This window comes from Antechinus flavipes, chromosome 5, assembly GCF_016432865.1.
Source record: "Antechinus flavipes isolate AdamAnt ecotype Samford, QLD, Australia chromosome 5, AdamAnt_v2, whole genome shotgun sequence".
NCBI classification, from domain to species: domain Eukaryota; kingdom Metazoa; phylum Chordata; class Mammalia; order Dasyuromorphia; family Dasyuridae; genus Antechinus; species Antechinus flavipes.
The window spans coordinates 38,404,652-38,425,392 of record NC_067402.1 but is presented as its reverse complement, the minus strand read 5'-3'; the positions used below and the strand labels follow the sequence as shown (position 1 = coordinate 38,425,392).

Sequence of the window (20,741 nt, the reverse complement as noted above, 5' to 3'; positions counted from 1 at the left end):
TAGCCTTTCCAGCCCAACTAGTATAGGAGACCAAAGAATGTTTTTCTCAAGGCCTTCACACTTTCAAATGGCACAAAGTCAGATAGAGATTTAGTTTTATTACTAGAAATGTGACGTTAAAGATGCATGATCACATGGATTGCTGCTGTACTCTAAGAAAAACTGAGCCTTTGCATCTGACTTGTAGCTAACTAAACCTTCTCTGTTGTCATTTCTTATCCCTATGCTTAACACAAAATTTTGCAGGGACCAAGGATTTAATAAATGCTTTTTTCATTCATTTACTTGAATGGAAAGGATAGCTGTTCTTCAGGGGAGAATTTAGGGATTATTAAAAGCATTCTCCATTTTTCAAATATAATCTACATACTCTTTCTTCTCTTAACATTCATTAATGTAGTTCACTGTCCCTCCTGTGCATTTCGCAAAAATATTTATATATCGAGGTATTAGCTTAATGTCCTGGTCAATCAGATGAATGTCAATCTGGATGATGGGCATTGTTATTTTAGTCCCCCTCCCCATGAATTGCTAAACTGATCCTTTTTGAATAAATATGTATCAAAAGAAGATGACCTTGTAATAATATTCTGTGGCTTGATACCATCAGCAATATCACCTACCAATTAGGACATCTGAAAGATCTCATTATTCCAAAGTGAATCCAACTTTCACAATTACTAGGTAAAAATAATAAATTCAGATCTTAATACATTTTTTACTATCAGTAAAACTAGTTGTTGGTCCTTATGGCTTTTTAAAAAGAGAATTCCCAACATACCTGCAATGGTACGGTGGCCCTGTTTGTGTGCAAGTGAGCAAGGGTAAGCAAATCCACCAGTATTTTGATTCCATTGGAATCCATAAGCTCCTTAACATTTTTCTGGGAAAGAACAGATATGTGACAAAAACCATTTTTAAACATAAAGCATCATGAAGTTATTGTAAAAATATAATATAAAATTATCTAAGAGAATTCTACAAAAGATTAATATTAAGTGTTCTTTCCTAAGATGCCTTAGGGAAGGAAAGGGGAAGTGAGAGGAGGGGAAGGAAGGGGAAGGAAGAGAAGAGGAGAAGAGAAGAAGGGAGGGGAGGGGAAAAAGGAGGAAAGGGAAGGGGAAGGGAGGGAGGAAGGAAGGAAGGAAGAAATAGGCCTTACCTTATTAAGTATCAGCTTGTTAAGGAAAAGGATCAGCCTATCTCGTTCAAGTCTATCAGTGCACTATTAAAACAAGAGAGAATCTAATCAAAATTCAATACAAAAGCACAATAAGATATCAATAAGATTAGATATCAGTGTAGAAAAAATTAACTCAGACAAAAATAAACAATTCAAAACAAAACAATAAAACAAAATATAAATTCAAACAAAATTAAGTATTTTGGCAATGAGACCTTCCATGTGTGTAGGTAAGATGTTCCTCAGAGAAACACAAAGTTAACTCTCTTGAACTATCTAAAAGGAAAACCTAATTTCATTTCCTCAGGAAGACATTTTTCAATTACGAAAGAATTTTTTTTAGCAGTCATTTTTTTATTGTGCCTTAACTTAAAAAAAAAAAAAAAAAAAACTATCTTAGAAGTAGACAACTTATAATTTTTCCAAGTAATTTTATGGGCCTATCACGTTTGGGTGAACAAGCCAAAGGTCAATACACACACACACACACACACACACACACACACACACACACACCCAAAAAATCAGGCCCACACAAATGTTTCTGAGTCACTGACACTATAGAGACCATTAAGTTAATGTAGTGCTTCTAGGTACTATGTAGAAGGCCTCTCCCATTTACTATCTCTCACATTATAAAATTGTACCTATCTTCCCTATTTCAAAGATTGCAAGAATCAAATGGGATAACTTATAGAAAAATATTCAAGAAACTTTAAAACACATAAATTAAACATTGGTCAAAATGCATTTAAAAAGCTATTCAAGGAATTCCCTCAAATATTTTTAATTCAATGATATAGTAGCAAATGCAAGAAGAATGTTGCTCTGAAGACACAACAAAAACATTCTGAAAAATAAATTTCAGAAAATATAAATTTTAAATAACATTATTTATTAATACCCAATCTCCTTAATACTTTTAGGTACAAATGCTGAAGATAAAGTATACATATTAACGTGGATGTCAAAAGACAAAATCTATTCATTTTTATTTCATCATCATTTTTTATACAGGTAAGTTTCTTGACAAAAACAAAAATCATCTTTTCCCTACCACCTGATTCTCATAGAGTCAGCATTGTGGAGTGAAGAACTTGGAAATGGGAAGATTTGGGTCTGCAGTTCATGTCTTTCACTCATGGTCTTTTGTGACTATGGACAGGTTAGGGTTAAGGTTCCCTAACCTCCCTGAGGCTCAGTTTCTTTGCCTGTGAAAAAAGGAGTTGAACTGGGAGGAGGGGAGCCTTCAAGTTTCTTCAAGCTCTAAATCCGTGAACTCCATTAAAATTTATCAGGCATTTAAATACCTACAATTTAGGGCTTGAAAAGATGAATCCTAAAGCTAACAAAAACTAGCCATTTAAGAAAAATGACAGCCTGGCACTAAGTAATTACTCCCCACACACACATTTATCTAACCCCAATAAAAAAGGCCTCTTTACCAAACATTCCAGAAGATCTGGGGGAAGAGGAGGGAAGTGTGACTGACTGAAGGAAAACTGTAACAAGAACCCTACACCCAAATCCTAGAGGCCTGACATCAATGTGCACTTGAATATCAAGAACATTCTTACCCTCTCTAACATGCCAACAATATATCTGGTGTCCCCAAATGGTCCTATTTCTTCATGACATCTGCCATAAACAATAGCCAGTGCTTGCAAACATAAACACTTCATGTTCACTTTCGGAGTGAGTAGGAAACGATGATAGAGCTCATTGAAAAACTCATACCTGAAACACCAAAAAAAGAAAAAAGAAAAAGAAAAAAAAAAAGGTCACAATAAAAATAAGCATAAAAATGTAAAGCAGAAATAAACAAAAAGGATATCAAAAGTGGCTTACGATCTTCTGATTGATCCGCTTCCTTCATTTTCATCTTCCTCTAACAGTAATCTCAGGTAATAGTCTCCTATTTTTATTTCCTCTGCTAGGCAATCATATTTAACCTTTTAAAATAAAAACAAAGCATATGATTTCAGTTATAATTAAAGGAACAAGTAACAGTTGACACAGCAAGTTCTAAAGAATTGCTTCTTACAATTCTAACCAAACAGGAACAACTCTTTTGAATGACAACATCAAAAGAAACATTTAGTCACTTTTCAAAAATACCTAACCAGGCTTACAATTTCAAACTTATAGGCATATATTGGCAGAGTCTAACAAATTTTGAAGTGTGAAACTTCTTTTTAAAATAATTCTTTATATCACACAATGAAGAAGGCTCAACAGTAAATTAATCTATCACAATGTATTAATAAAGGTCTTAGCAAAAACACATGTGATTGTTAAAGAAAGCTTTCTCTGCCCTTGTAGAATATTTTATGGAATCCTAGATTAAATTCTCAATGAATAATTTTAAGTACAGTAACTAAAACCACACTTAAAAAAAAAAACTAAGAAAAATTCATTAGTTTTATATGTATGCTTTAGCATATACAGATGGATGGTAAAAATCATGAGTGTATCCTGAAGCCTGTGTTAGGATAAGAGCCAGAGAATCAACAGAAATGGTATCTAAAGATTACCACTATTAACTTCTTTCCTGTTCTCCATACCAAGAAATAGCTGAAGAGGAAATTACTGGGGAAAAAACCGCTGCAATTTGTAACCAAATATAAGTTACCTTGAAAACTTAAACAAGCCATGGGAAAGAGAGGAAAAAGTTAAAACATGCTTCAGAGAAGAAGACTCAATAGTGAGAAAAGCAAAAATAAAGAAGGGAGGAAAGGGTGGGGGGGGGTGGGGAGGGAGAAGAGCAGTTAATAAATATGGCAAAAGATGTGGAAGTATATTTAAATTATTTCTGTCTCCCAGCCTGATTCTTATTCTAAGTTCTTTAGCTATTCAAATCTAAGAATTGTTGCAAGTAAATGTAGGAAATAGCATTTCAGATTAAGGCAAAAAAAGAGTTTCCTCAACAAGACAACTACCTGCAAATATTCCAATAAGGAAGGTGGGTGTAAACTATATAGCTAAACAAGTCCCTAAATAACTTCAAAGTTTATCACATCAAATATTTTTGTATAATTTAAACCCCCAAAGAATACATATTTACCTCAAATTCATGATGGTTCCATGAGATGACATTAGCACTACCAAGTTCTCTGTCTATATTAAATGCCCTCATTTCAGATTCAAGACAGTCTCTCAGTTCTTCTCTTGTTTTGAAGTTCCAAATTAAATTTGATCTGGCATGGTCTTGAAGAAACCTGAAAAAACCAAAAAATAACATTTTAAAGAAGTTGGTAAATCTTTTTGATCTGATTTTTCTTGTGTAACATGATAAATGTGGAAATATGTATAGTACAATTGCACAAGCTTTAACATATATTGGATTACTTGCTGTCTAAGAGAGAGGATGAGGGAAAGAGTGGGAGAAAAATCAGGAACACAAAATTTTGCAAGGGTGAATGTTGAAAACGCTCTTCACATATTTTGAAAATAGAAAAAAGAAGCTATTATCAAAACAAGTTCATAAATAATATTTTAATATAAACATGTAAAATTTTAAAAACCAGTTAAAGTGAAAATTAATACTATATTTTTGTTAATTTGTAAAGCACTTTCACAAAGCTACTAGAACCTATAGAAAGTTCAGCTGCCAGAGTTGCTATATGAAAGACAGGGGGTGTGTGCCAGAGAGAATATGGAACTGTTGTTCTAAGATGACTTCAGATTTATCACGTAACTGAATACAAAGATTGTCAGGAAAACCCCTATCCAATGCTAGAACCAGATAACTAGAGGTTATAACCCAGTGTCTGAAAAATACTGGACAATCTTGCTATATACATAATATTATGGGAGGGCTGGCACTCATTCCAAGAAGGTGTAAAGCACAAGCTGGTTTTAGAACCCCCTTAATTTTCAAACAAAAGCTCAATGTATTCCTATGTTTAGATCGACATCTCCCTAGAAAAGCTTGCTGTTGTGGCCCTTGGTCAGAGCACTGACAAGCAATTCTTCTTCAGCTTATGGTTAAACATGTGTGACAGAGAAAGGAAGCTGGAGCATCATGAATTTAACCATATAGGCATCTCTTATCAACATACTGTGCCTAACTAGCAATTGAATTTTCCAACCAATATTCACAGAATGAAAAGTATTTAAAGTATTCTTAATGTTAGAAAGTTTATAAATTATAATAATGCTCCTGGACTTCAAGGAGCATATGTCACTTATCTTTGCACAACATTCTATCCTCTTCACCCCTTAAAGCTTAGTACACTGCCTTGTACGTAAAGTATTTAATAAACTTGTTTTTACTAAAAACTCTTTTCTCCATCACTCACCCTCAATGATATGTGTAATAATTGGCACAGATTGAAATTCAGTTTTAACTTGAGTCCTAGCCTCAATTAGTAGTAGTCATTTCCCTATTTCATGAAACAAGGAAGAATTTTTATAGAGCTAATTCTTTATCATAAACCTTAATGCTATGAAAGCTTCAATAACTGTTCATAATTCTTATTTTAAAAGTACTTTCATTTATTTTTTTAAAGATACATCTATAAAACAATAATATATTAATTTATGTTGAAAAAATCTGAAATTTACCTATAATAGAAAAGATCCCAGTTTGCTTCGATTTTTATTCTCTGTCTTCTCTTTCTAAGTATTACTGGCTTTTGATTTAGATTCTGGAAGAAAAAGAAAGTTTAAAAAAATTAAATCACAGCCAAATGGGGTGAACTTTCATGACTTAAATTCTTCCAGACAGACATATACGTGTGTACATATTTAAATCTACTTTACCTGGGTACATAGAAAAGTGGTCATTAAGGAGTTAGTAAATTTTTTAAAGAACTTAATTTGAGCAAATTAAACACATTAAAATGAGGATTTAATCTACCAACAAGTATCATTAACAAGAAACTATAAAATATAAATGCTTGTCACTGTGCCAATACACTTTTCTATACATAAGAAATAGTGAACTTTTTAAAAAATGGACTAAGATCACTAAAACGCTATTAATGAAATTTGCATTAGCTTATAGTAGCAAATTATGCATAAAAGTGTGCAAACAATTAATAGGAAAAATCACAAACTTGAAAACAAAAAGCTGCTTGAAAAGTATGGGATGAGCAATAAATACCTTGGTCTAGACACATTTGAAGTGAGACTACAACATATTGAGACAAAGAATACCAAAACAATACTCCACATGCCAGGCAGCTAAAAACAACTGACATAAATTACAGAAACTTAAAACTCACCATATTGTTTCTGTCCTGAATGTGTTCAGTAGAAAGAAAAAAAAAAGAATATTTTTAAAGAAAATAAAACAAGAAAGCAAGCTAAGATATGATGAGACTAACATCTATTATACAAACTTTAATATATGGATATCATTATAAACTAATTTTAACAAAAAGAACAAGTCCAATTATTGTTAAAAGTACAACTTGCTCAAAGTAGTTTAAAGAATGTGACATTACTAATTCTAGGTTAGATCACATAAAAATCAAGTTTCAAAATTTGTTTTGTTTCTACACTAGAGCATAACTTTGTAGAGAGAACTGTAGTCTAAATTTTGAAATGCGCATATTTCCTGAATACATAATTTAAAAAGTTAGCCCTTGCTGTGAGCCTAGATTAAATAAGTAACAGATATATACTAAGACAACAAGAACTAACAACAGAACTAAGAAATTAAATAATGTTAGTATATTATAATTTAGAAGTCAATCATTGATCTGTCAAACTTTTACCAACTTTAACTCTTAACAAAATTTCACCCTTTGGTAGCCCAAATTGAAAAATTCCTGTTTCATTATTCTATCCCTAGATTTGTGTTTATTTTCCTCAATTTTCACAAATTTGAGTAAAATGCACAAAAATGGAAAGTTCTCCACACCCTGAGATGCTACAAAATTTCTTTTGTCATAGAAAGTCTTCATCATGATCATTATCATCTTGATAAAAAGGAAAAAAGCAGAAAGAATAAAAGAAAAGAGAAAATAGAGGAAGCAATTAAAGTATAAATGAGAGCCTTAGAAAATGACAAAACAAGGATTTACTGGGTACTATTACCTACTAGGTAAATACGAGCTATTACCTAGCAGGCACTATGTGCTAAGTTTTTTACAATGATTTCATCTGATCCTCACAACACTGGGAGATGAGTACTATAATTATCTCTATTTATATAAGGGGAAACTGAGGCAGAGAGTGAAGTGAATTGCCCAGGGCCCCATAGTTTTGAAAGTGCCAGAGGCTGGATATGTCTATCTGTATATACTTCTCAGGAAAAGGGATCAGAGCTATCATTTCATGGGTAGAGACAACTCTCAAGTGATAAAATTCATTCTCCTCCAGCTTCTCCTGTCTCTAGTGGTCTTAAGAGTTGCCTGGAAGGTGGGTGACCGGCCAAACATCCCCCAGCAAGGCTGGAACACAAACCACCTTATTTTGAAACTAGCTCTAACACACTATGCAGGGCATGGAGAAGAAACTAACTTTCTCTAAAACGAAGCATTCAATTAGTCATACAAAAAACAGACAAGATACTGAATTGAAATCTATAAACTAAAATTAGCTTTATTTTATAAATGTAAAAAACACTTTCATCAAGAATGATAACAAAATTTATATTCATTAATATTCCTCTTTGACAGTCCTGTAAAATAACAAAATGAGCCAAAAGTACCCAGTCAACCAACAACCAGAACCATTTGTCTACAAAAACAAAATAGACTTTAGAATCTAAAACTAAGGGAAAGATTGGATCTCTGATTCGGGTACTAGGGAAAATACTAAAACCAATTATCTAATGCAATTAAAGAGTTTAAAATTTAGCTATAAAGCAAGGCAGGACCACAGCAAAAGCAACTTTCTTCTTGACACAAATTTGTATATTTTATGGCTAGTGTAAGATTCTCTAAGGGACAAAATGTATATATTATCTATTACACTGAAAAATTTATTGCTAAAACAGGATTTGAGTTTAAAGAAAAGCAAGAAAAAAATTTTAAATGGATTATTTTAGTCAGAGCTGTTTGCCAGTCAAAAATATGAAATATATGACTAGCACCTTAAATGACAAATAAAGTAGACCAAGATCTCCCTGAAAGTCTAGAAAGGATTAGGACAGATTTTTTTTTTTTTTTTTACCTCTTTTTGGGCAATGCCCATTCTGTCTCTCCAATGCATCAATACAAGATCCACTTTTTCTTTGGCAAATTTTTCAACTTCTTTAGCAGCTTTTCCAGCCAGTCTTTGCCACTCTGGAACTTTATTAAATTTGCCATACTGGTCCTGAGAAATGATGAAAACTCATTACTTTTAATGTACAAAGATAATGACTAACACCTACATGAGTTATTTTTATATAAATGTTCAATATAGGATGACTATCTTCAATGTGGAAAAAAGTATTTTAAAAATAGTTCTATACTTGATAAGGGGGCTATTTCTTCAAATGACCTAAAACTATTTAACAGTCATCTAGGTCAGTCATTTCTAAACCTTGAGCGCACACTTATAATAAAAAAAAGTTTTGATTACCAACCCTCAATATATGTGCACAATATATTATTCTCAACATGTACTTCCTAGTAAACTAATAATTATACATTTTACTACACAAAAAATTAAAATTAAAAATAAATATTTGATGCTAGAGTTAATAGGGAACTATTGAAGTTTAATGAACAGAATGACAAAGTCATACTTGTGTTTTAGGAAAATCATTTTGATAATCATATGAAGGATAGATCGGAAAAGGGAGGGATCAAAGGATAAGGAGACCAACTGGGAGGCCACTATAATGAGTCTAACTGAAGGTGATAGTTATGTGAGTAGAGAGAATTCTCTACATGAGATGATGTGGATGAAGATAGGAATGACAAATTTGGCAACCAACCATATACGTGGAGTAAGGAAGAGTGAAAAGTTAGGAATGATTCCAGATTGTAAATTTATGTGACAGAAGAAGATGGTATCCTTGATAGAAATACACCACTTTGGAAAGGGGATTAATTTGTGAGGGAAGATGAAGAATCAAATCAAGACTTATATAATCTATCACAATGATCCATGCCTGCTAATCCAATGTCATTCACCTACTGACTCAGCTAACACAAAAGGGAGGAGCCAAGGCCTTTAATCACCAATAGATACAAGTGCAGCCATGAAGTGATCTTGGCAGCAAGGGTTAGGGGCTTGGATTTCTTAATGATACTTGTGTAACAACTGCTGTAAGTGCCACGACGATAAGGATAAGAGTGGTTGTGTGATAAAGTTCAATTTATTGGCTACCTCAGGAAAAGATCTTATAGGGTCAGTCAGGCCTAAGCTCCCATCTTGAAGATCACTTATCTACCGAAATGCCTCCTAGGTCAAAATTTCTAAAAAAGCAATAATCTGCCCACTTTACAGAATTTATAAAAAGATAACATTCCAGGTTATGGGAATTCCAACAAGCATAAAACATGGTCCTTATCATGTAGGTTTGCCAATAAAAAGAGGTCTCTACTTATTCCTGTTACAGTGAGGGCTCCATCTAGTTACTAAAAAATAAATTACATGTAGTTTCTGATGTTTTTCTATAAACAACAACTTCATAAACAAAAATACAGTGGTAGTCCTACATTATAGAGATTTAAGCTAAAACTCATTTCTGAGTTACTGATTTTTTTGTGTATTGTACTTACAGTTGCTATTTTCACATTATCTCTAATATGCATCCGGTCAGCATCTTTCTCAGGAACTGGATCACTGCTGTCCAGGTATGCCAGCAAACCTGGGGGCTAGAGTCACAAAACAAAACAAAACCCATCCAATTTCAAAAGAATGGCATGAAAACACAAGACACAATGAAATATACTAATAAGACACTAAAGACAAAAATTGATATTTTAAGTATTATGACATTCATTAGTACATGTATCTTTTTCAGTGTCTTATATACTTACCAAAATACGTTTCAACAAATTTGTAGCAGTTGCATTTTCAGCTGTCCAGAGGCCCACTAAATGTCTACTTAGCTGTCTGAAAAAAGCAGACGTTGAAAAAGGTTTGCTGCTTTATCTCAGCTAGAACAGAAAGGAATTTTTAAGAACAAGATATCATGTAATTATAAGAAATATGGCTACAATTTTATAAGTCATTAGTCTGCTGTTAATACAGCCCCCAAAAAGTTAATTATTCTAAAATTGCCCCTCCTTTTAAGATAGTAATTAAAATATCACTATGATCTTCAATAAACTAAAATGATTTAACTGAGAAAGTTAAGATTAATGATTAAATAGCTTAAAGCTTTTCCTGTATGAGGGAGATGATGTATTCATTCCAGGATGAACAAAGTATAAGCAACAGACTCAGAAATGAATGTAATTCTATTATAAATATAACTGTAGATAATGTATGTCATTAAGAAAGTTCATCTACAAGCTGAGATTTAAAGCTGTTACATTATAGCAACAAATTCAATTTAAGGCTATGCCTGAATTTTCGCTAATGTCAACAGATGGACAACCTTCCAATATTGGTGTTGATCCTAGTAAATGCAAATAACTAATTTCAGTCTACTATTTAAAAGTTAACAAACTTTTAATACAAACTTTTACTAGATTTACTTAAGAATGTCTTCTTATGAAGACTATCTACTTTTTCTACAGCAATTCTTCAACATTTTCTTCTTTCATGCAAAATGGAAGCTAATTTTGTTGGTAATATTTGAGGATGGACATATTATTTCAGAACACTAACCAATTAATGGAACGGTGTAAGGAAGAGACCATTATACCCCAAGGAGAGGGAATTTATTTGTGGTAATAGGGTAGGGAAGGATCAAAGGAAAAATGATCAAGTACTACATACTAAACTGAATCACTGATCTATGCTTTTCACACAGTAATATGCTAAAAGCATATCAAGATTATAAGTATTTTCATTATACCCTGGTGAAACTGTCTGGTTTGAAAATATACATTAAATGGGATAAAGAAACTAGAAAACAATCTACTGAAAAGGTACAAATAATGGTTAAGTAGCTAGACAAGAAGTTCATTTATTAATTAAACATATCAAGCACTTGTGTGCCAAGAGAGTATTAGGTGCTGATAGAGAAAGTTTAAAGAAAAGTGAAGTTTCAAAAACTAGGATTTGTCAAGTTTAGAGGAAATGGAGATTCAATGCATTGGTCTTCAAGTATCCGAATGCTTCTAATAGGTAACAGGACACCTTTATTAAAACAGGTTACACAACATTTCCCTGACTTGATAATATTAAAAACAGAAAAGGCCAAGGATCACCAAACTACGTGGACCAGCAAGGAAATGAAAACTGTCTGAAGTTCAGATTGCTTGTCTGGATACTGGAAGCCCTCTTGAAACTGCATTCCTCTCTCACAGCAAATTAAATGAAACTTACCTATTTGTAAGCATCCTTTGATCAGAGCTCATTGTAAACATTGCAGTATGTAAGTGTCGAGGTAAGGCACCTTCACTAAGTGCAAGTTCTTGCATTTTGGTAGCAATTTCTTTATCACCCTCCTTCAGAAATAGAGAAAGATAATAAGACAAAAGTCTCTATTAAGTTATCCTAGTTGTTAGGTTTTGTTTTGTTTTTTCTTTAAAACCTTAAGTACTATATCACACTGTAATACATGAACAAAAGAAACATTTTCTAAATATCTAAACAGAAAAGCAAGAAGTGGCATAGATTAGAGAATTCCTTTTTCTATTTTTCTTTGAAATATTGTTACTTTTGAAGCATATTTTCATGTTTATTTTTACCTATTCCTCCTTCCCAGGCTATTATCATCTTACTTCTTATCAGTCTTCACAAAACTAGATTTCAATACAAACATTTACTAGCAGTGAACAACGTATTTTCTTCACAGTTTCAAAGGAAGGTCTGACACAGAACAATGTGAAACTCCATTTTGGTTCCATGCGAAATTTTTAACCCTACACATTTGGAATTCCGTTTATTTTCACCAGATCTTCAATCCTTAATTCAACAAGTTAAGCAGATAGTAAATGTTTATATGTATTAGGCACAATGCTATCTATGGGAAAACATGCACAAAAATAAATACAAAACAAAAACAAAGTAATTTGGAAAGAAAAGGAAACTCAGAACTAGGGTAGTCAGGAAAGGCCTTGTGTCAAAGATAACACAAGGGCAGAGCTTTTAAGAAACTAGGGAATCAAAGAAGAGGGGTGAGGCAAGACTGTTCCTGGCAGATGAACTGTGCAAAGGCAAAGAGTCAAAAAAAAAAAAAAAAAAATGGTATGTCCCATACACTAAACAGCAAACAGGTCAGTAGGGTTGGGGCACAGCACCAACTAGGAGTGGGAGCACACGACCAAAGAGAGAGCTCGGCACCAGGCTGGGAAGAGCTTTACTGTATCTTAAAAGAGACAGCACAACTTTCCGGACACGTGAGTGATAGTCACCCACACGCTTTAGTAGCATGAACTTGACAACTCTGACTGATTGGCAAAGGAGACTAGAAGGAAGTAAAGAAATGAGGAGACTGACAATACTCAAGGTAAAAAGTTACGAGGCCCTGGACTCAGTGAGAGTCAAGTGAATGGATGAGGATACAGAAAGAAGAGGTGGGAATAAGTCAATAAGCTTGGCAATGTGAGTGGAAGTGAGGACAAAGGACAAAATGAAGATTATTCAGTGATTGCAAGGATGGGGGACCCTTGAAGGGCACAGCAAAGGTAGAAATACTTTCTAAGTATTCTTTGTATTGGAGGAGAAATGAGTTCTCCTTTGGACATAATGAGTTTGGGATAATTATGTCCTCTCTAGATGGAGACACCCAACAGACAACTAGTGATTTAGCTATAGGCAGAGACAAGTTCTGGATGCGTAGACTAGAATTTCATCTGCATAGTGAATACAAGAATTGATGAAATTCCCAAGAGTGTAGAGAGAGTACAGAAAGAAGTAAGCCCAGGAGAAAGTTGAGTATATCCATGCAAAGACTGGGCATGAATCATCATACAAGCAAAAGAGACAGACAAGTGCCAAGACAGATAAAGGGAGAATCAGGAGGTAACAGTGTAAACACCATACCACCAGCAAAATCCGGGGAAAATAATCAGGAAGAAAGAAATGTTCAACAGAATCAAACATTGAAGGGAGGTATAGAAGGACCAAGAATGAGAAAAAAAAAAAAAAAAAGCATCAGATTTAGTAAAGAGATCACTCAGCCACATTTCATTCAAGTGGCAGGGGTCAAGACCAGATTGCAAGAATTAAAAAAGAAAGTAGAAGTAGAGAGAATGAACAATGTTTTTCTATGAGTTCAAAAGTAAAGAAGAGAAAGAAATAGTAAGAGAGATCCAGGGCATTCCTGGATAGAGGGGACAAATAAAGTAGTTAGCCTGGCCTTGGAAAATGACTACTTACTCTTACCCCTATTTTTGATTTAATGCACACATTAAGAACTTACTTTGTGTAAAGACTAGATCACATTTCATCTGTTATTTTTTTTTAAAAGTCACAATTCTAGAAAGCAGATAAGCAGCTTAAATGTCCTACAGAGAACAGTGCAAATAAATATCAGTTTATGGCCAAAGTAAGGCTCTATTACTGCTTTCACAAAGAGTCACTAATTAATGTTGATGTTATTGGTATTTGCAAGTGAGCTCAGAATACCTCCAGGTTTGAGTTAGGAACCCTTTTTTTTTTTTTTTTTTAATTTTTAGTTCTCTTTAGGGAAAATCAGAGGCATGTACTTTGCAAAGTGAACAGAGGCTGAATCCTACATGACTCCTGGCTGGATGGGTGGGTGGAGCCAGTTGATTTTATACATGAATGTAAAATGGGCATAAACCGATATTCTACTAAATCTAAAATTTGCCAACCAGATCAGGACAATAATAACTGAAGATAGAAGGCGGAACGTTTGTCATTCTCATTCTGCTTTTATACCAAAGAGAATGAACTTGGAAAATACGGAAAAATAATGGTCAGCAAAGAACTGAAACACAATATAAAGAAATGAAAACTCCTTAGCAATCTCCAGTGAATTAAAATCAAATGATTTTTTAAAAAAGAATAATGAAAAGAATTCTAAGTGAATTGGATTTAAATGAGGCAGAGTTGCCCAAATTCATCAGCCTCACTCTCTCCTACAGTCATCCAAGTTCAGTTGCAAGACAAAAATGCAGATGACTGATGATAGCCTGGGATGCTGTGGATGACAAGGGTATCTGTTGTATGACCAAGTTCTACAGCACTTGCTTCAGTCACTTTCACAGCACTTGGAACAACTGTTCTAACCCACCCATTCCTCTGAAGTAAAGTCTTCACATACCTGAGACAAATATTCCACTAATTCACCAAAAAGTTTAAGTCCTGCTGGATATCCTCACCTTAGAAAGTTTGTAAGACATACTATAGTTTCTTGGACCCAAAAATAAGAAGTATCAACTAGACACAAAAGTGGGTGAGCAGCCCTGAAAAAGATTCAGTAAGCTCTCACACCAGAGGTGCTAGTCCTCCCTGAACACCTTACACATCCCTACCAATTCTTACCAAACAACACTAATAAAAACTAGGGGATTACATTGCCCTGAAAAATCACAAATTCCTAGGCCCTCCATATAGAGGCTGATGGACCAACTGTGAAGGTGCCATAGAAGGAATATTAGAAATTAGATGTGTTGTCTTGAAGACCACTGAGGATCCATCTTACTCAGATTCTGTCACTTATTCCAAGGAACACAGCTCATGAATAAGAGAACTCCAGCTCAGATCTTGATTCCAAAGTTGTTATTTTCCCATCATACCAGACTGCTTTGTATAAGTTCCTTCCAAAATTTAAGTATGCTATAGAATTCAGGTAGATTTTGAATGTTTGAAAAGCTATTAAGTGTTGCTATTATTCTAATTTTACGTATGAGGAAATAGAGACTGAGAGAAACTAAGTGAATTCTCCAATGTCACAGAGATATCAAGTGCAAGAGATAAGACTCTCTGACTTTAAATCTCTCCTTATCTGATATACTACCTAGCTACCTTCTTATCCTTCACAGGACTGCAGGAGACCAGCAGTGTCTCTTAAGTATTTATTTGCTGAATGAACAACCTCACTTACTGGAAAACTTGAAACAACCATTCCTGAAAAGGAAATAATCAACAAAGGACATTTTCTAATAATCTAAAACTTTCCTTTCCCTAGTTTTCACAATACAAACTTTAAGAATAATTTTTTTTTAACATAATGCTTTTGTTTGGGGAAGCATGGAGAAAAGAGGAATACTGTCTCTAAAGAAAGATATTTTAAAGTACTTATATAAATTAATGGGATACTCAAGAAAAACAACAAAGGTATAAGTAGCATCAGAGTTTTCCTTTTGTGTCCATTTTAATAAAAATAAAATTATTCTGGAAAAGCAAAAAAATTGTTCTACCCTTCACTCCAGTGATGCTAAATTTTTCTTTTGCTTGTTCTGCTACAACTACCAAAAGAAAATACAGAACAGAGAGCTAAAACACTTTTCTTACAATGTTTTTCTATCACAGGTGGTAATATATTCAGTTTCTATCTGCATACTTTTACATATAAGAAAACTATTTGATTTATTTTAAAGATAGAAATTCAAATTTTATTCTCACCTCTATTATTGCCTTCATAACCAAACCAGCTCCTTTAATAATTGCCATGGAAGGGTGCTTTAAAAGTGGAGAAAAAAGAGTTAATCATTTGTCAGAGCTTTTCTTCAACTATAATCAATAATTGGTTACAAAGATATGCATATACAATTATCAATTTAATTAGTTAATAATTTAAAGAGAATCTATTGATGATATATACTTAAGACTATTTTATACAAAATTATATCAGAGCTAACTATTAATCAAAAGCCCACATTAAAAAGGTCAAAAGGACTACATAGCACATACAGTATTGTGGCATTCATGTAGAGTGATAATATACAGGGCCAAGGAACAAAACTTCCAAAAAGAAATGCTTGTTTTAATGTACGATCATCATTCATGGGACATATGTCATTGCAAAAATGAAATAGTCCTTGTGGAAGGACTATTAAGAAGAAAGTATAAAGCAAGAAATTTTGGCATACCTGGTAACTGACTGAAAAGGGCCATGGAGAAATTCATGGGAAAGCCATGCAACAATAGCAAAATCACCAACAATGATTTGTACAGGAAAAGTAGCATAAAAATCGCCAAGATTTTACGTTATTTCAAGAATGTAAAGGATAATAAATGTCTAGCCAAAAATGCTATACTGGAAATTACATGAAAAATGACTAAAATATTATTTTGCTCTATCAATAAAGTATAACAGTAGAAATTAATTTTAATACTATTTTCAAGGTGGAAATGAAGTGTGAAGTAGCAAAACAACCATCAAAAGTGGATTAGCAGTGACCTCACATCATTACAGGAAATGCCTGCTAATTTTATTTACATCCCCAAACCAAAGGAATAGTTTTACTACAAAGAAACTGTGAAAGATGTTACAATGTTCCCTTACAACACTGGAAAATATCAAATCATACCGTTATCTCCTCAAAAGGCTTTTCTAAAGATTATCATGAAGGAGGAAAAAAGCCAATATCTCACCTGAAAAAGTTTAAAGAGGGTTCTTCCATTGGATGCAACCATCTCCAAAAGCATATCAAATTGCTGCCCTTCAGTCGTCTCACTATATGGAGCACAGAGGGCAAAGGTAAGGAAGTCCAAAAGTGAACTAATAACTAGGGCACCAGTCCCATGATCCTGAAAAACAAAATAATTCATTGCTTTGTGATCTTCTCAAAGAAGCACTGAAGTTGTTTAAGGAAAAAAATTCCTGACATTTAACTTAACTGGCAGAGTATTTAATTTTCTGATTTCAGGGTCATTACAAAAAGTCATTCTGCAATATGTAAAATAAAATCTAAAAAGTCTACAAACACTGCAGAAAAACTAATCTGCAAACTAAAGCTCTTTGAACCTGGAAACTCAAGAAACTAAAATTAAATGAATCAATATCATAACAGCTATGGCTATTAGTACATTTTTTCTTGCAAAATAATTTTAAATTATTACTACTGAAAAGCTAAATCACAAATTAATTCAACTACTAAATATTAGGAATTTTATTTTATGATAGCCATCAAAAGGAAGAGTTGTTTCTAGAATTTTTAAAAATAAACCTGAAAAACCTTTCAAAACTCTCCTCAGGAGATGACTCTGCAGTGTTATACATAATCTCCCTTCTCTCACTAAAGAATTAGCTTACATTACCTTGTCTCATATTTCCTTCTATGTGTGTATTAGTCCTCTCCTGTCTGCTTTCTGCTCGTCTCCCTACCCTGCAAAATGGAAGGGACTTTTCTTGTTTATTGACTTATCTGTTACTGTTATTCTTGCCTTCTCAATTCCTACCACAGGCCTGCAGAGAGTAGGCACTTCAAACACCTGCTGAACTAAACTCAAAAACATCCAAAGAGCTTAACACATGACCACATCAGCCAAATGTAGACACTGCACTTAAAAAGAAAGGGACCTTGGGTTTGAGTCCTGAGGTAGGAACTTAAAATGATTTGCCCAGGCCCTCTCAACTTCAGTTTCCTCTTTTGCAAATTAGGAAAAAATAGCATAAACCTTGCAAAGTTGTGAGAGCAAAAGAAAATAAATGTCAAGTGCTTTGAACATCATAAAAGGCTATATAAATATTGGGAGATTACAACTCACTTTTATAGAACCTTTCAAAAGCAAAAATCTTTCTGTTTATAAAAGCTGAATCATTACTTACCACATGGGAATTAAATTTTTCTAATAAGTTTTCCAGAAACTTCTTTGAGGAAAGAAGAGATGCTTTGTTCAATTGCTCTTGCCTCAAGTCATAGTCATCATGCATAGGCTAAAATAATTTTTAAAAATCATTCAGAAGCAGATTCATTTGCCATCATATTACACAATTTATTCATAAAAATATTCTTGTTGAAACTTGTGAAGAAAACATTCTAAAAAATGAAAGTTCCCAGGGGCAGTGAGGGGGTGTAGTGAATAGAGCACCAGTCCTGAAGTCAGGAGGACCCGAGTTCAAATATGGTCTGACACTTAACATTTCCTAGCTGTGTAACCCTGAGCAAGTCACTTAAACCCAAATGCCTCAGCAAAACAAACAAACAAATAAATAAATAAAATGATTTTTGAAAAATTAAAAATGACAGTTCCCAAGAAAAGGAAAAAAAAGCAAAAGATAATCATCTCTTATGATCATTCAGTCTTCAAAGAATAATTATACAACACATGATAAACTAATATTCTTAAAAGTCACGATTTATTCTAACAATGAAAACTGTTTACAGTCAAGTGCTATTATCAGCTCCCATTTACACCAACTGTTCTTTCAACTAACCCAGATCAGCAACTTTTCTTAAAAGTTCAAAAACGTCCTAGCTATGTGACCTTGAGCAAGTCACTTAACTTCAACTGCCTCAGCAAAAAAGTTCAAAAAGAATAAAACAAACTTACACACATGAGGGCACAAAGCATATCAATGGACGCATGTGTCACACCATCATGGTTCCTCTTGAGAGCTTTCACCACCTTTACTCCAAGCCGCTCCCGAAACCTTTTGAAATAAAAGCCACAGGTGTCCCAAATGACCACTACCTAATACTCTTATGTTTTTCATTCTCAAAATGAATAAAAACATCTCTAGATTTCTGCAATATTATCGCAAGAAAGACTATTATTAACCTCACATTTCTACTTTCTTAAAAGTGATTTACCATATGTTGTTAATGTGTTAAATACAGGACATCTTGAGTCAGAAACATTTTTCACTTTAAATAACTTTTTAAAACTACAAACTTTTATCATAAAAGAAAGCTGCTCTACTTCTTCACTTCAACCTGTCTTGGTTTCCTCATTAACAAAAAAACTAAGAAACTAGCCTTTTAGAACTTTTCATCAGATTTTAAAGAGATCCTAAACATAACATATTATTCTAATTCCATATAATAAACAGATGCAGAAGAGTCTACTCACTTGGGAAGCTGGGTAAAGGCCTGGAAGCCAGCCTTGGAAGCCACGAGCCTCCTCACAGCTTGGAACTGACTCTCAAGCTCAGCATTGGATGCAGCCATGTCGCCCTCCTGTGACAGTAATGCTGTGATGGCATTGTTGATCAGCTTCTCTTTATTTTCTGAGAAGAGGCCCTAGCAGAGAAAATATATGTTTAAGTGTTTTTCTCCAATATCCACAGCTACCTCTGGAGAATTCACGGTATTTACTCTTACATCCTGTGTTACTGCATGCAGAACTCCACTGTAGGAAATATTAGCATTGAACCTGAATACAGCATCAGCAAAGTTGCCATCTGCAAAAAGACAGAGGAAATGGAAGAAAAAAGGATTAAGTAAGTTCCTATTTAGAAAAAAATCCATTACATATATAACATATATACATGCATACATATACATCCATATATACACACACATAGTAAAGTACAATAAGATTTGAAATGGCACTTACTTGGAGGTGTAGCTAAGAAGCGGAGGTGAAGACTTTCTACTTCCTCATCCACAGGCATGCTGAGCAATCCCCATCGTTGACCTTTATGTGTGGGTGTCATTTTTACACAAACATCTCGATTTCCAGAGGCTCTTACTCCATCCAACAAACTAGCTAACAAGGAATCTCTGAGCAAAAAAAAAAAAAAAAGAAGAAGAAGAAGAAGATGGGAGGGAGAGAGATTCAGAATACCATACTCCCAAAAAACTAATTTCACTCTTAGTAATTTGACTTCTGGGACAGCCTCCCTATTTCCTAGACAGGATTCTAACATACTCTTCTACCTTTCTATAATTAACTCTTTCATCAGTTTCCTTCCTAGTTCTATGTATTCATCTAGACTCTTTAAAATGGAAGAAAATCTATTCTTCAATCCACCCTTTCTATATACTCTCCCTTGACAATTTAACTAGTTATCACAGTTTCAACTATCACTTCCAGGCAAAATCTTCTTTTAGCCTTTTCTCCCAAGTCTATAGACACATCTCCAACTGGAAAAAAATATAACTTCACTTGAATGTCAAACAAGTAAGCATTTAAGAACCTACAGTATCAAAACAAAAGCTAAATGAAATATAAAGACCTTGGGGAAGAGGAAAGTAACCTGGCTGGGAAGGCCAGGAGAGGTCTCATGCAGAAGATGCCTCTTGAGATAAATCTGAAGGAAATCAGGAGTTACAAGAGGCAATATATGGAGGATTGGAGGTACAACCAAGGCAGGGGAACACAGTACAAGGGCAAGGACATTAAAAATATATAAAAATATAAGAAATAAGACCTGCTTGGCTGAACTGTATAGAAGGAATGGAACGGGAAAATGAGGTCAGGTTGTGAGGAGCTTTAAACATCTAGTGGTACACATAAAGCCATTGACTTTGCCAAAAAAGACCTCCTATCAAGACAGAATGAAGGAAGAGATGGTACAATATGCCAAGGGATTACGAAATCAGAAGTGGAGTCTCTTGGTAAATGGCCTAGATTTCTTCAGTAAAGTATAAGGCAAAGTTTTTAGCTCAGAAGGTGAGAGAAGAGAAAGACTTGG

At 33.9% G+C, this 20,741-nt stretch overlaps 1 protein-coding gene across 1 annotated transcript in view; it reads right to left on the bottom strand.

Annotated features, from left to right (window-relative positions):
- Positions 1–20,741, bottom strand: part of DNAJC13 (DnaJ heat shock protein family (Hsp40) member C13) — a 108,629-nt gene that overhangs the window by 58,210 nt on the left and 29,678 nt on the right. The window contains exons 10-27 of the mRNA XM_051962344.1: positions 19,661–19,827; positions 19,426–19,505; positions 19,175–19,344; positions 18,656–18,755; positions 17,931–18,038; positions 16,754–16,909; positions 15,782–15,838; positions 11,570–11,691; positions 10,111–10,186; positions 9,850–9,945; positions 8,309–8,452; positions 6,412–6,426; positions 5,750–5,832; positions 4,248–4,401; positions 3,032–3,135; positions 2,761–2,920; positions 1,163–1,225; positions 782–883 (exon numbers count right to left, since the gene is read on the bottom strand). Of these exons, the coding sequence (XP_051818304.1) occupies positions 782–883; positions 1,163–1,225; positions 2,761–2,920; positions 3,032–3,135; positions 4,248–4,401; positions 5,750–5,832; positions 6,412–6,426; positions 8,309–8,452; positions 9,850–9,945; positions 10,111–10,186; positions 11,570–11,691; positions 15,782–15,838; positions 16,754–16,909; positions 17,931–18,038; positions 18,656–18,755; positions 19,175–19,344; positions 19,426–19,505; positions 19,661–19,827 (1,957 nt within the window). The remainder of the gene's footprint in view (positions 1–781; positions 884–1,162; positions 1,226–2,760; positions 2,921–3,031; positions 3,136–4,247; positions 4,402–5,749; positions 5,833–6,411; positions 6,427–8,308; positions 8,453–9,849; positions 9,946–10,110; positions 10,187–11,569; positions 11,692–15,781; positions 15,839–16,753; positions 16,910–17,930; positions 18,039–18,655; positions 18,756–19,174; positions 19,345–19,425; positions 19,506–19,660; positions 19,828–20,741) is intronic.